Source organism: Phalaenopsis equestris, unplaced genomic scaffold, assembly GCF_001263595.1.
Source record: "Phalaenopsis equestris unplaced genomic scaffold, ASM126359v1 Scaffold000804, whole genome shotgun sequence".
In the NCBI taxonomy this organism is placed as follows: Eukaryota; Viridiplantae; Streptophyta; class Magnoliopsida; order Asparagales; family Orchidaceae; genus Phalaenopsis; species Phalaenopsis equestris.
Window position 1 is genome coordinate 97,336 of NW_018165244.1, and position 15,707 is coordinate 113,042.

At 34.1% G+C, this 15,707-nt stretch overlaps 1 protein-coding gene across 1 annotated transcript; it reads right to left on the reverse strand.

Moving 5' to 3' along the window:
* Positions 1–1,254: 1,254 nt before the first annotated feature.
* LOC110031404 (14 kDa proline-rich protein DC2.15-like) lies at positions 1,255–2,012 on the reverse strand. The gene has a single exon (XM_020734580.1). It carries the CDS (start codon positions 1,908–1,910, stop codon positions 1,494–1,496), a length of 417 nt encoding a protein of 138 aa, XP_020590239.1. The 5' UTR covers positions 1,911–2,012; the 3' UTR covers positions 1,255–1,493.
* Positions 2,013–15,707: the final 13,695 nt, after the last annotated feature.

Sequence of the window (15,707 nt, forward strand, 5' to 3'; positions counted from 1 at the left end):
CGTCATAATGCTTGTCATGACAATCTCTAACATTTGATTCATGAAGTATTCCCCATTAGGCTAATTGTAACTTTGTCCTTGTTGTCCTTATTGAGACCTACATGAATTTTGTCCTCTCATTAATGCCACTCTGCAACAGTTCTATTTAATCAATTTTAAATATCAACTATAGAGCATGTGATAGTTTTTTGGATCTTATGCGCATGTGAAGCAACAATTGATGTAACATGACATTCCATGAATGAAAGGAGAACAACAAACTTTTTGAAACATATGAAAAGTACTTGAAATAGTAAGACATCTTAAAAGAAGTACATAAAAAATAAATATTTACCTTAAGATAAATAAAAAATCTAAGTGTTATTTTGTAACAAAAATGTTATCTTAAACACTCTTATATAAATATATTACAAATCTTATAAAATATTTTGTTATTTTCAAGTGACAAATTGATTAATGTGTTATTACAACAAAAAACATGCATTTATTTTTCTTAAATTATCCTCATCTCTGATCCTGTTCTTATTGTGTAATAACCACAATGGATCATGCACACTTATCAATGTTTATACAAGTGATTGTGAGCATTATGAAGGCTAAAAAATAAACATATGAATCAACTTCAGGTGAATAATTTTGGAAGCTAGTTGACTTCACTGTTGACCGTAAAATTGAGTGAATTGATTCATGAATCGTTGCCATGTTTAGTTAGTGTCGCAGCTACTTCTCTTCTGTATTAATACTTATTTACTTGCTGGTATGCCAATATCTCTACATTTGATGTGTCATCATATAATCCTATCTCGTGCATTTTCGGTCAAAGAGAAAATATTACATTTTTTATACATATAAGTGAACAAGAGTAATAAAAAATCATGTTACATATAAGTGAAATTATAGAAATATGACCACCCCACCTATCATTATTCGCACGTACCTATAAAATATGTAATATTTTCACCATTGAGCATACCACACTTCTCTCTCTCTCTCTCTCTCTCTCTCTCTCTCTCTCTCTCTCTCTCTCTCTCTCTCTCTCTCTCTCTCTCTCTCTCTCTATATATATATATATATAAGATGAATCAATGAAAAATTTTATTATTCATCATTAAATGTTATTTTATTTTTAGTAGAAATTATAAATAAGATTACTATAAATTAAAATAATAATTCTAGTATTTTATTTTAAAAATAATCACCTAAATAATAACCTCTTTATTCTATTAAAAAAAAAATACTTCGCACCACAATTCATTTGGCAGAACAAATCTGAATCAAGTCACTCACATCGACCTGTGAGGTTCAGTTGCTCCCATTGAACAGAGATAATAAAAGGGAATTTGAGAAGAGAAAAGAAAAAAGCAAACAACAATGAAAATTAAGTTCTGGATGCAATGAGCTTATTCACGTACGACAGGACTTTGCAAGCTCACTAACAGCACCAAAAACAACAAAAACATTTATAAGAAAACTAGAGCCAAAACCAAAATCATTCAAGCGCACTGGAATCCAGAGGGGACGTTCTTTCCACAGTAGTCTAGGAGCAAAGTAAGTTTTATTGGGATATTGAGTTGGATTCCAAGCACATTAGCTTTAAGAGCAGTGCAAAGGCAAACGGCAGCCTCCAAGTTAGCCAAACCTTGGAGCAGAGTGCAGCAAGGGACCATTGGTGGCTTGCCAAGATTAAGATTGATGAGCCCCAGCACGTTGGCGCAAGCTCCAAGTTTCAGAACGTCATGCGGGCATTTGGGGGCGGTGGGCGGACTCAAGCATGGGGTTGTTGGTGTTGGTGGTGTTGGTGGGTTTGGAGTCGGGCAAGTGCCGCAAGAGCTGATTGTTGAGAAGAAGAGGAGGAGGGAGATGAGGAAGAGAGCGGCGGACGCGGTAGAGATGTTCGTGGAAGTGGCCATAGGTGAGAAAAGGAGGGAGTTTTGATGAAGTAGCGGCTGATTTTTTAGTGATAAGTAGCTTGAGGGAGGGAAGCTAAAGCAGGGGAATGCGAGTTAGGAGAGAGAGTTGGGGGACTTATATAGAGGGGTGGGGTGGATTTTTTTTGTTGGTGAGATTGATTGAAAGCCAGAAGTTTTATTTTTTTATTTTAGTTTTATGTTTTTTATGGTTTTGAAATGGAAAGGGGTGGTGAGTAAGGAAGTGGGTATAGTTTGAAGAGATAGAATTATTGGTGAGAAGAAGGAGCCATGTGAACCTGAGGTGGCAGAAGATTGATTTTGCTAGCTTAAAGAGGGAGGGCAAAAAAGGGTTTTTGAGGGTTGTGGGTCAGATGGGGGATGTCGAGGGTTGTGATTTTGTCTCCAAAAGCAACTATAAGTTAGCAAATGAGGGTGATTTCATGGTTTTAATTAATAAAAATAGGTCTATCTAGGTTAAATTTCACCTTGAAGTTTTTAAATATAACACACATGATTACAGTGGAAACAAAAAAGTAATATCACCATATTTCACTCTCTCTCCCTTATAATCAAGCAGATCATTTCATGTACAAAAGATGTCAGATACATTCGATTTTATTAAAAAAGGTCGGAAAAGGTCAGCATGATAGATACAGTTTATTGTTAATCTATTATTCACTCTTTTCTCTCTCTCTCTCTCTCTCTCTCTCTCTCTCTCTCTCTCTCTCTCTCTCTCTCTCTCTCTCTCTCTCTCTCTCTCTCTCTCTCTCTCTCTCTCTCTCTCTCTCTCTCTCTCTCTCTCTCTCTCCCCCCCCTTTCTTAGGCTATATTCTTTATGGTATGATTAACGGACATATCAGAATTCAACATCCTAAAATGGTGCGCTAAGTGTGGATCATACAATACAGAAGAAGAGTAGCCCGTAATAGAAACATCTGTAATAAAGAGTGCACAATAAAGTTTGTGAACCAGTAGATTCAGAAGCTGAACGACCAAATTCTGGATATAATCTAGAGGCACTAGCTTAATAAAAAATGTAGCATCCCAAAGAGGAAGGCTTGATGATCGAAGAGTCCCCTAGCCCTGGAAAAATAAGCAAACTCCCAATACTTTGATAGTCTTGGCTCGGCATCGATCTATCAGTATTGATTCAAGCATATAGAGGCACCTCGACAGCCATAGAATTCATTCTTTCAGCAAAAAACCTAAGTTGATTCCTTAAAGAGGTTTGAGATCCTGGTATTGATGTTCTATAAGAGCAAGATTGACCCAACCAACTAAATAGCCCCATTCAACTAAATAGCTTAGGTGGTTTCATGGGGTTTAGGCTGGTCACTAGGGTCCAACTAATGGCTATGGAGTCATTAATTTGATGACTTTAGGACTTTAGGATTACTTTGGTGGCTTAGACATGGTTAAGTCATTTTTTGGTGAAAGGGTCCAAGTGAGTTCAGGTGATCAAAAATTGAGTTTAGGCTAGGCTAGCCATGTCAATTGGCCCAATTGATTGAGCAACATTGTGTAGATGATTGTTATGAATACTTTTGGTGAAGGGTTGAAGTGATTTTGAGTTCAATTGGTGAGTCAATTTGAGGGATTTTTTAAATTTGGTCAATTTGGGCATGTTGGGTTAGACATGGGTCTATGTTGAGCTAGCCTTGGGCTAAGTCCAAATTGAATGGTCCACATGATCAAGTGAGATGTTGTGAAGATTTTTCATGAAGACATGGAGTGGAAATTTTGGGTTTATGGCCCTCAATTTGGTGAAGTTTGGGGACATGGCTAATTTGGTACAAAATTGGGGATTTTTGGACTTAAGTTGAAATTAAATGAAATTGGGGCTTCACTAAGGCCAATTGAAGGTTAAATTTGATGTGTAGGAATGTTATGAAGATTTTTCAACACAAATTGTGGCAAATGGAGTAGGTCATGGGTTCAATTTGGTGGAACCAAGTCATAGGGCCAAAATTGGATCTTTGGTTTAGTTCAAAATTAGGTTCAAATCATGGACCATTTGGGCTTGGATTTGGTCTAAGTTGGTCATATCAAGGGTGAACTTGGGTTTAGAATTGAAATTGGGGGAAATTGAGACCAATTAGATAGACATTTGAGGTAGATTTGGGAAAAAAATGGGCCTTTAAAGGGCAATTTGGGGGTTTTTGTCAAAGGTGGTCAAATTGACCAAATTGGGTCATGTGGTAGTTGAGAAAAATGAAATTAGAAGTATTTGGGAGGTTTTGGGAATTTTTGCAATTTTTTGGAATTTTTTGGATTTTGGGCTAAGGAGGGGTATTTTGGTAATTTGGCAAATTTTGGTGATTTTGGGTAGCTTGGGTGTTTTCAAGGTGTTTGAAATGATTTTTTGAACCAATTTGGGTATTTTGGGTAAATTTGAAAATTTTGGCCAAATTTGAGGTCCCAAAGGTATCCAGGTAATTTGGGGGAGTTTAGGGGCAAAAGGCTAGGTTAGGTTTCTCGGCAGAGTTGGAGTGCCAACCACCATCAATAAGCCATGGACCAATGGAAACCCCATTGTGGGTCCTCTATGTAGTGATATTAGCCAAACCCTAGCCTAGGGCTAATGGGTTTAGGGGACCCACCTACATGAGTCTCCCAAAAGTATCAAGAGACCAAAGCCTAGAGTTCTAGGTTTACGGTAGTGAGTGATTGTGAGTGCAAGTATGTACCTTAAGCCCTAGAACAACACCTAGGGTCAACCCTAAAGTCCAGCAGTTCTAAGGGTGACTCATCTTGAGTTCCCCCATAATGACCCTCCACCTACCAGGTGCTGGAGGTTATGACCAATATGTGGAATTTCAAGTTGAGTAGAGAAGAGTTTGGAATTCTAATGGTGAGGGTTCCTTTTCTAGTTTTCTAGGAATAGTCAATAGAAAAGTCCTATAGCTAGACCTTAGGCTACTAAAGCAGAAAAACTAAACCTCAACCAAAAGTGAGGTCAACACAGAGCTTGTATTAAATATAGATGAGTGTGGTGAATTGTAAAGGACTGAATGGCCCTAGGTAAGTGTTATGGACTACTTGCACTATAATCTTTATTATGCCTACAATAAAACTTGCATTGTCTTCTTTATTATGCGTAAAATGAAATTTTCACTATTTCTTTTATAATGCAATATGATTGACTACGTTTCATGCTCTTGTGATGTAAATCGTATGATTTTCTTCTTATTTCAATCCATGAATTTTTGTTCCCTCGATGTTTTTTTCTGTGCATGAATTTGGTATGTTGGTCTGTTGACTTTTCAAAATTAATTTACTTCAATCCAGACAAGATAAAATGTTAAAATCACTTATGATCTAGGACTTCTACCAGTCTCCTAGAAGAAAATATAATTTAACCACAAAAATCTAGTGAAATAAGCATCTATCATTAGAGTTTTGAAACCTAGATAAGGGGATCTAAAAAATCCTAGAAAACTTTGTATGGTTAAGCAAAAAAATAATTGTATAAGGTCTGGTTATTTTTATAATCTAGGATAAGGCTAAGGAGAAACTTTTGTTCCTAGTTGTCAATAATAGTGTGGGTTTCATAGGAAAACTGCGAGAAACTATTTGATCGGGTTATAAGAGTTTGAACCTTCCATACTTGGAAAAATTCAAAAAACTTAATTTGATTTTTCCTTTCTATATTAGAATTTAGGTCTTTTCGAATTTTATATTTGATCCTCAAACAAAACTTGGCAGTTTAGTAAACTATAACTTCTCCTGTTAGGAATATTTTGAATTTATCCTTGTAGGATTGATATACATACTCATTTTTGTATATTACTTGATCAACACGTATACTTGCGAGATTAATCGACTTGCTTCAAAATAATTTCAGGCATCAAGTTTCTGGCACCATTTTCGGGGATATTCATCATAATTTTCTATCTTTAGGAGAATTTTAGTTGTAATTCTCAACATCTAAGCTTGAAAATTTTATTATTTTTATTTTTTATTTGTTCTTATTTTTATTTATTTTATAAAAAATAAAATAAATAATGTTTCAAAACTTTTGCAGTGCAAACTCTCAGAAAACTTGTTTATACCTTTTCTGGAGTATGTCAACCCATTGATGGCTAGCATTCACATGAGTTTTGAACAACCTACCATAGAAACAAGATTTGATGACCAATATTCCAACACCTCTAACCCAAGCTGGTCAACTTACCCAAAATTCAATTCAAATAATAATGACCCAATTGTAGAAAATCAGCAATGGTGGAGCACCTAAGCTAATCCTGTAGAATGTTGGAATAATCAGGATTGTGATTACTCTTAAGAAAATGGGTATTTGGATGAATTGAAAACAAATCTACTAAATTAATTACAAAGTTAAATGACAGCATTAAGAAACATAGAAAATTAGATAAGATAGTTAGTTAGCCTAGAACCCCAAAGGTTGTCAGGGGTAGTGGATAGCCATGAAATTGAATCTAAAGAGTTGGTCCCTAAACAACAAGTAAAGTTGGATGATTTCTGTTGGACAATGACCAAGGAAGAATTTTCTCTTCATTTTATGGAAAACACTAGCATTGTTAGGGAGATATTTGACCCTATAAAACCACCCATAGAAGTGTCCTAATGGAAGGAGTTTGAAGATAGCCCTTTGCAAGAGAGTAACCCAGTAGAGTTAAATCCTAAACTTGAAAAAATCTAGAAAGAACTCAACCCAAAATTTAGAAAACCCTAATTTAACTCCTAAGGAGACACTTCTTTAAACTTGTGAGGAAAAAATTAATTTAAAAATAGGAAAATTAATTTGGAGAATTTTGTATTTAAAAAATATCATTAGGAATAATAATTTGAATAAACCCTTAACATACACTCTAGAAGACTATTGTCGATCTGAGGGAAAAGAATTGTAAGAAAAACTAAAATTTGAGGATTTAATAAGAACTCTTGGACCAATAAATGACTGAGTGATATATCGGCGATTACAAAAAGGGTATTTTGATCCATGAGTAAGAATTTTAGGTTGAAAAAAAAAAAAAGAATTGTCAGGTTGAGGATGTTAAATCAAGCATTATCTTTGGAGGCAGCCCAAATGTTACCTGATAATTCGAGGTTTTCTTTTTTTTTTTTTACTTTTTGCATTTGGTTTGAAATTTATTTTAAAATTTTATTAGAATTTTTTAATTATTTTTTGTTTCTTTACTTAAGCAAGAGTCATATGAGCATGATGGATTTCTTACCTAAGTTTATTGTTCTGCATTGGTGATCTTTATATGATGATGTATTACTATATTAAAAAGTCTTGCATCAATTTCATGTTATTACATGCCATGCTCTTGTCTTTTCCAGCAAATTTTCTTCTGGCATGCATAAGATAGAAAAAAAGTTTGGGGGAGGTAGTGATATATGTATAAGTACCTTAAAGTAATTCTCATAGTTGAGTCGATTTAAAGTAGAGAACTCGTGTGTGGAATCCTGATAATTTAATGAGATCATATGATGACCCTATTTGAATTAAGTCACGCATTTGTTGACCTCACTTTTGGTTGAGGTTTAGTTTTCCCTCTTTAGTAGCCTAGGGTCTAGCCATAGGAATTTCCTATTGACTATTCCTAGAAAAAAAGAAAAGAACCCTCACCATTAGAAACTCTAAACTCTTCCTTGCTCAACTTAAACTTCCACATATTTGTCCTACCCTTTTGCACTTAGTAGGTGGGGTCACTACAGGGGAGCTCAAGGAGAGTTACCATAGGGATATTTGACCTTAAGGTTGACTCTAAGTGTTGGTCTGGAGCTAGTTCACTCACTTGCACTCACTATCACTTACATCCACTCACAACCTTAAACCCAAAATTGTTGACTCTGATCCCTTATTCCTTTGGGAGACTCATGTAGATGGTCCCCTAGACCTATTAGCCCTAGTATAGGGTTTAGCTAAGACCAGTACATAGAGGACCCGAATGGGGACTTCTTTGGTCCATAGCTCATATATGGTGGTTGGTACCCCAATTCTACCAAAATTTTTAACTTCGCCTTTTGCCCCCAAATCCACCCAAATTACCTAAATGCCCTTGAAACCCTAAATTTGGCAAAAATTCTCAATTTCACCCAAAATATCCAGATTTATTCAAAAGTTATTTCAAACATTTCAAAATACCCAATTACCCAAATCCACCCAAAAATTCTAAGTTTACCAAAATACCTCCAAATTTACCAAAATTACAAAAATACCTTTGACACCCCAAACTTTTCAAAAACATCCACAATCACTCCAAATGTCTCCAAAACCAATTTGGACCCTCCAATTGGACACAATTTGGCCAATTTGACCATTTTGACCAAAACCCCCAATTTGTCTTTAAAGGCCTCTTTAAAGGCCCAATTTTTTAAAGGCCAAATTTTCCCAAATGCACTTCAAATGTCCATCAATTTGAGCCCAATTCCCCTCAATTTCAATTATAAACTCAAATTCATCTTTCACATAACCATTATAAAGCAAATTTATGCCTAATTAGCCCATGCTTTGAGCTCAATTTTGATCTACGTCAAACCCCCAATTTTGGTCCTATGAGCTAATCTCATCTAATTGAACCCCATAGCCTACTTAATTTTCCTCAATTTGAATCCTAAATTCTTAATAACAATCATTAACATCAAATTTTACCTTCAATTGGCCTTGGTAAAGCCTCAATAGCACTCAATTTTGACCCAAATCTAAAAATCCCCAAATCTGTCTCAAATTGGTTGTCTCCAAATTCTACCAAATTGAATGTCCTAACCCCAAAATTGACACCCAATTTATGTTGAAAAATCTTTATGATATTCCTATAGATCATTTTCAATCATCAATTTGGACTTAGCCTAACTTTAGCCCAACCTAGACCCAAGTCTAGTCCAACATGTCCAAATTGACCAAAATCCCAAAATCCTTCAAATTGATCTTTCAATTGACCTTAAAATTACTTTAATCCTTCACCAAAAATCTTTATTACAATCATCTACACAATTTTGATCAATCAGTTGAGCTCAAAGTTATGGCTAGCCTAACCCAAACCCAACTTTTAGCCTTTTTGACCTAAATTGGACCCATGCACCAAAATTGACTTAGCCATGCCTAAGCCACCAAATTGAGGACACAACAGCCACCAAGTGCACCCTATGGACCAGGATAGACCCACCTAAACCAACCAAAATGAGCTATGGACCATTGAGTCCCTAAATTAATGGATCTTATCCCATTTATGGGCCTTAACCAAAATATCTCCCCCATCATCACTTTCCCTTGAAGGTTAATCATAATTAAGGTTAATCATAATTAACCCTCCATTTAGTCTCCCCCTGGCTCACCTGACCATCTGGCCACCACCTCTGACCCTGCCGGTTGTCCTAGTGGTCGAAAAATGCCAAAACTGAGAGCCACAACCCCTAAATCAAACCCAATTTCAACCATGGAAGCCACCTCATCCCAATGGATCTTTAGAGCTCCTCAGCCCTCCACCTAAGCAACTCTTTGCACCCATCAATTGGCCCTGAGCTTCCCTCTAAGCTCCTCTATTTAATTAGCTCCTCCATGGCTAAAGGGAGGAGTGTGAAGAAATTCTTGGGAAAACTCTATCAAAATCTCACCGAGACTCTCCAAGCATCCCTAAGCTCAAGCCAACCATCTTCCACCTTTGATTCCCACTGTGGGAGCCAAATTTTGAGCTCAAAGTTTCAGCTCAAACCAGGACATCTCTCCACAGTCCACAAAACTCAAATTAATTGTGCACACACCATCCCTAGAGCAAGAGGAGTTGATTCCCCATCAAACCCCCTCTGAAATAGCCTCTAGGATAGCTCTAGACTAACACATGAAATCCACCTTAATCGAATTCATACCTAAAAAATTCACCAGGGCTTGAAACTTCATCTGGAGGTTCGTTGGGTCCAACTGAAGCTACCATAATCATCTAATTGAGGCCTCCCCTCCCAGACAAAGGTATTGAACTCTAACCCTAAGTTGAGGTTGTCCCGAGCTTATTTTGATTCTCCATTTGTAATGACTTGATTTTATGGCCTCTTAACCATATAGATTAAATGTATTTATCTTGAGTAGATGAAGATTTAAAAACAAACCCCATGAGATTTGGTTGATTCTGGACGAAGATCTTAAGTTTTCAGTGTGAACGGCTTATGGCTTAGGTCACTTGGGGACGATGAAGGGATGTCATCCGATCACGCGTTTATTCATTGGACCGTCCTGATGAAGCCAAACAAGGATATGGTGCGTGAACAGCGGGCTGACGAGGCGACTACGTGGCTGGTGGCGTTGAATGGCTGAGCGCCATGTGGAGACTTTGGAGCGGATGAGGATGAGTTGGCGCCGCGTGGATAAGTAGATAAATAAGGGGATTTTTTATTTATTTTAATGCCTAATCTTTGAAAATTCATAACTTTGCATAGAAAAATCATAAAAATGAAATAAAAACACCCTCTTGCTCAATGAATAGAGAAGAATAATGTGAAATAAAAATAAAAATTATTTTTGTATTCCTTGATTTTTAATGAATTAAATACCCTTTGTGGTATTTTAATTCTCCATAACTAAAGAAGGCTCACCATGGCTTGAACTGTTGAGGGTTCATTCCCCATCCTAGAGGCATGTATTCTAATTTTTCCAAGGTCAAAGGGCATCTCTATGCTTCTAGCCCTAATTTTCAAGCTAAAGTGGCCATTTTGTCTTATTTTAATTATATAAATCAAAATATCACTTTAAAAATTATGGAAATAATTTTGTTAGGTTTTTTTGTGGTCAGAGAAGCCTAGAAAAAAAATCATGATGTTTTGAACTATCTTGTGAATTTCTATAATTAATTAAATGTAAATATCTTATATTAATTCATGTAAATTAAATAATTATCAAAAATTGACAAAATCAATCCTACACTGTTCATAAAAATCATTTTTATTTACTGTAAAAATTTGAAAATTAATTGATTAAGTTCAAGTATTAAAATGAATTTTCTAAGGAAACTTTGTATTTTTGTATAAGAAATTATATTAAATTAAATAAACTTAGAAAAATTATGAAACTTAGTTTTCTTGAGTTCCTTGTGATCTAGGACATTTAATAAAAATAAAATATATTTTTGTGAGAATATTTCATTTTTAAAAGGTACTTTAAATTAAAAATAATTAAAATAATCAAAATTTTCAAAAATATCAAAAATGGTTCAAAATGTACCTAATTGCTCCCTGGTCACTTAAAATTCATTAAGACATTTTCCCTAATTTTTCTAAGTAAAACAATGAATTTTTTTAGGCTTAAAAGGAATTTTATCTATTTTCTCACTAAAATAATTACATTAAGTAAATTAAAAATAAAAAAATATAAAATTTGATTCTCTGATTTTCTTGAACTTTAAGAAGTCTATTAAAATATAAAAATGATTTTTGTAATTAAAAATATTCTTTTATGTTTAATTTAATAATTTAAATTGGTTAAAAATTAAATAATAACAATAATAAATAAATTCAAAAAATCATGAAATCTTGACTAGGTATTTCTCTGACCATAGGAAACCTCCAATATTTTTTCCATAAATACAAACTTTATTTTGGAAAGTTAGATAAATTAACTTTTGAAAATCCTATTTTCTAAATAATTATCTCTATTTTCTAAAATCCTATTTTCTAAATAATTATCTAAATTAAATTAAATTTTAAAAATTCACATATTCTCCTCTGATACCTTAATTACCTTATGGATATAGACACTTTAAACCCTCAAAGTCATTTGAGTTGTGTTTAATGAGTTATGAGGTGAAGATCCCCAAGGGCAAAGTGATAATTTTAGACTTTGGTGCCTTAATCAACATTTAGGATTAACCAAGGTAAAATGGATAATTGTTATCTTAATCAATATGTTTGGATGATTGAAACACAATGGGATTAAAAGGTAGAAACCCACTCACCACCTTTGCACAATGTTAACAAGATTATAAACTTCCTAATTTCATGATTTGGAAGTTAATCAAAACCAAATGATTCTTAAGTAAGGGGCTAAGCTAGAAATATGATGATTTACTTCTCTTAAGCCCAAAGTTGATGATGATTTGATTATTTGATTAAAATGCACATTATTTAGAATCAAAACTTTGATGACCACCATTTCACCTATCATGATTGTTAAAGTCTTGGCAGTGGTCTAGGCTCAATGTCTAAACTTAATTGATTGGATTTAGAAAATAATATAATTGGTGATTAACATCTTTAAACACTATAAGCCTGACCTTAATTGTGGGCACCATAATCTTTAAATGACCTAAATTTGCCTTTGGGGCACCCACTCACATAACTTTTAAATGAAACATCAATTGATTAATTGAGTATCCTATCCTTAGGATAATTAAATTGTTAAGTTTTACTGAGCAATGGGTAGTCACACTTCAACCTCAGATGATTAATGGAACAATATGATAAGTCTAAAAATGAACTCGGAATATTTCAATAGATCTTCAAAATGGTCTTGGGTCATGCCTCGAGCATTTTGAAATTTTTTGGACATTCTGAAGGGCAAATTGAACTTGTCATATTTTGTTCTAAAATTATCCATTAGGATCTTCCAAGATCCAACAAAATCATAGCCTGGGGTTTGGTAGCTAAACCTTCATCTACTCTTGCTACTTAAACTTTCCTGCAACATTATCTATATATCTTGCAAGTACTGACCTTTCAGGTGGTGAAACGAGAAGACTCGCGTCAGGTACAGGTACGCTTTTATAATTTGCAGTACCGTCTTTTCTTATATTTTCCGCATTGTATCTTTATGCTTATAAAACTTGCATGTTAAATAATGATATCACCCTACATGAAAACTAAAACTATTAGGATAGCCAAAAGTAGGATAGTCGTGAAACCAAAACCAAAACTAAAACCAACCAAGATAAAAAAATTTACCACAACAACATTCAAAATATAAGACAACTTTAAATTTAATCACAAACATCACAAAACAACATAAGAATCCCTCGGAGGAGGTAACCTACGATTGCTGACGAGACTTCCTACTATCTAAATGAAAGTAAGGAAATCATTAAGTTGAGTTTAGTATATTCATTTTGACGAAGTGAATCTAATAGAAAATAGTGGTATCGGAATGAGGGAATCGTAAGATCCTAATCAGTGTCTCTCTAATCAACTTTAATATGCCGCCATAATATTTACCATAACCATAGGGACAACTGATTTGACATCTTAAATTGATACATTAGAAAACTTAAACTCGACACGACGAGGAGCTCAAAGCCAACATTGTGGGCAACACTACCATCTTCAACAGCAGGAGGATCTACAACAACATATCTTCTCTTAGAATTAAACAACAAGCTATAGGATTTTGAGGTTGTTTGTTTATGCAACATAAATCTTCAACTCATCTTTAGGCCTTTGTATAGCTCTGCTGTACAATATAAGCCCTAAATCTTCTTAGGATTTTGAGGTTGTCATTTTTCACGACCTAAATCCTCACATCTTTTAGGCTATTTATGTGATCGTTTCACATAAATGTAAGCCCTAAATTAATAAAACTGGCAGGATGAAACACTTAAATAATTTCTTCTCAAAATTGAAGCCAAACAATAGGATAGACTGTGAAGTCACTGGGGTTCTCCTCCGGATCTATGACATCCCCTAGTTCTTCCCCCTTTGGATTATATAACAAAATGTTCCAAATTTAAGCAATTCCCCTTTCACACCTCTTTGTCTGATCTCATTGAAAAGTCCTATTCTTTTGACCTCTTTGAAAATAAAATAATATTCCTTGATTTTATTCCTTGATTTTTATTGAGAGTTTTCTTAGGTGAATTCGGTTATCTATGATGTAATTAATGATAGGGGCTTGCCCTTATAAGAAGCTTTTCTGAGCCTAGCTTAATATAAATCCTATTTAATTCTTTGTATTAAATAGGGGAAACTTGTTGGCAAAAAAATTGGTTTTACATACCAAACAAACGTCATATATTTCTTAGTTTATTTGATCAAGCATCATCCTTAAGTCTTGTGTTTATCCTCCGTGATAGATATAAGGTTTGAGGTATAGTGCACTTTCATTTAAACTATGAAAGATATGAGGTCAGTTTGATTTCATATTTTTCTAATATATATATAAGATTTCCTTCCAAAGCTAGCGACAGGATTTCAATTCCGGTGGTTAATTCCAATGGGCAACTTCACACCCAAAATAGTGCCAACAACATTTTGACAACTTCCATCTAAATCTGAAGTTGTCTCAAAATAATTAAAAAGGTGTAAGTAAAATATTAGTAGTCAACTAGAGATATTTTAAAAGTTTTTATTTTCAATCCAACCAATTTAAATAAGTTTTAAATTTTGTAATAGAGTATACTATATTAAAATTCAAATTAAGAAGAATTTGATAATTATCATTTAGTGGTAATCGGACATTCAAAATTTGTAAGGAAAATATGTTCCACCAGATATAGTAATTTTAGTAAAATTGAAAATTAAAAAGAAAATTAAACAATAAAGAGTGATGAAGAGCCTAACTTAAAATAAAAGTCCAAACAAATGGTCAACTCCCCCAAGAAGATGATTGAGGTGAGTGTAAAAATAAAAAAAATAGGTTTTTAAGTTATTTCCTAAGTAATAATACCTAAAAATATTCTTAATGAATTCATTAAGATGTTATATCCAGAAAAGAGTGGATTGGTTAGTTGAACCTTAACCAATATAAGGATATCTTTTTAAAATGATATTATTTCAATTGCACTATATTAAGCATTTTGAGATTTGCTTAGGTTTAAGAAGAAGTGAATAAAAGAAAAGACTAGATTATTGGAAATTAATAAAAATTATATAGTTGAATGAGAGTTGCATATCCTTTATAACACTTATTTATTCAAATTTAAGATTCAGAAAGCCGCATGAGAACTCCAAATATCATTTTAGTCCTTATTGAGATGAGAGATTACTTGATTGCAAGTAATCAATAAGTTTGGGGGAGTTGATACAAGGGAAATTCTTGTGATACTATTTCATTGGATACAATGTTTTCATTATCATTCATCATGATTTTATGCTTGCGAAAGGTTATTTGTGATGTTTTTCAGGCTATAGGTATCAAGTGAGCAAAACAATGTTAAATAACAAAATGTGTCAGGATCGGTGTAACCACGCTAGAACTAGGTGTGACTATGCCAAGTTTTCAATAACCATGCCATATGTGGGTATGACTACACTAGATCTAGTTTAACCATGCCAGTTTTGGGCGTAGTCACGCCATCAAATGGTCAAAATTGATGTTAGAAAGAATTTCATTCCTTTTTGGGCCCTCTTCTATATAAGGGGTGCAAGGGCATGACTTGAGACATCTGAAGGCAAACTTTGGAGGCTCTCTAAGCATATTTGAGGGTTTGAGTAAGCTTTTAGATTCTTTTCTTCTTCCTTGAAGGAGAGAACTCCTAGGATAGTTTTCTTTTCTCATTTCATGCTTGTTTGTTGAGTTTTTTTCCGGAGTTCTTGAGAGTTCAAGAGGTGAGGTGATTTTCTTATATGAAAGGAGATTTGTGAGAGCTTCTATTAAACACAGAGGACCACAATGTATTGCTAAGGACTAATTCGATCTGGGTGAGTGTTATGGACATCGTGAAATTGTATCTTTACTATGCCTACAATAAAAATATTCACTTTCTTTTTTCACGTATTGTGATTGAATTTGTTTTTTGATCCTACGATGTAAGGCATATGATTTTCACATTTTTTTTATTCTATGGATTTTGGTTCCGTCGATGTCTTTTAAATGCATGAATTGGGTATGTTGATGTATTGACTTTCTGGCAT

Coding starts and splice junctions, on each gene's coding strand:
- LOC110031404 (XM_020734580.1), bottom strand. CDS start 1,910: ATGGCCACTTCCACGAACATCTCTACCGCGTCCGCCGCTCTCTTCCTC.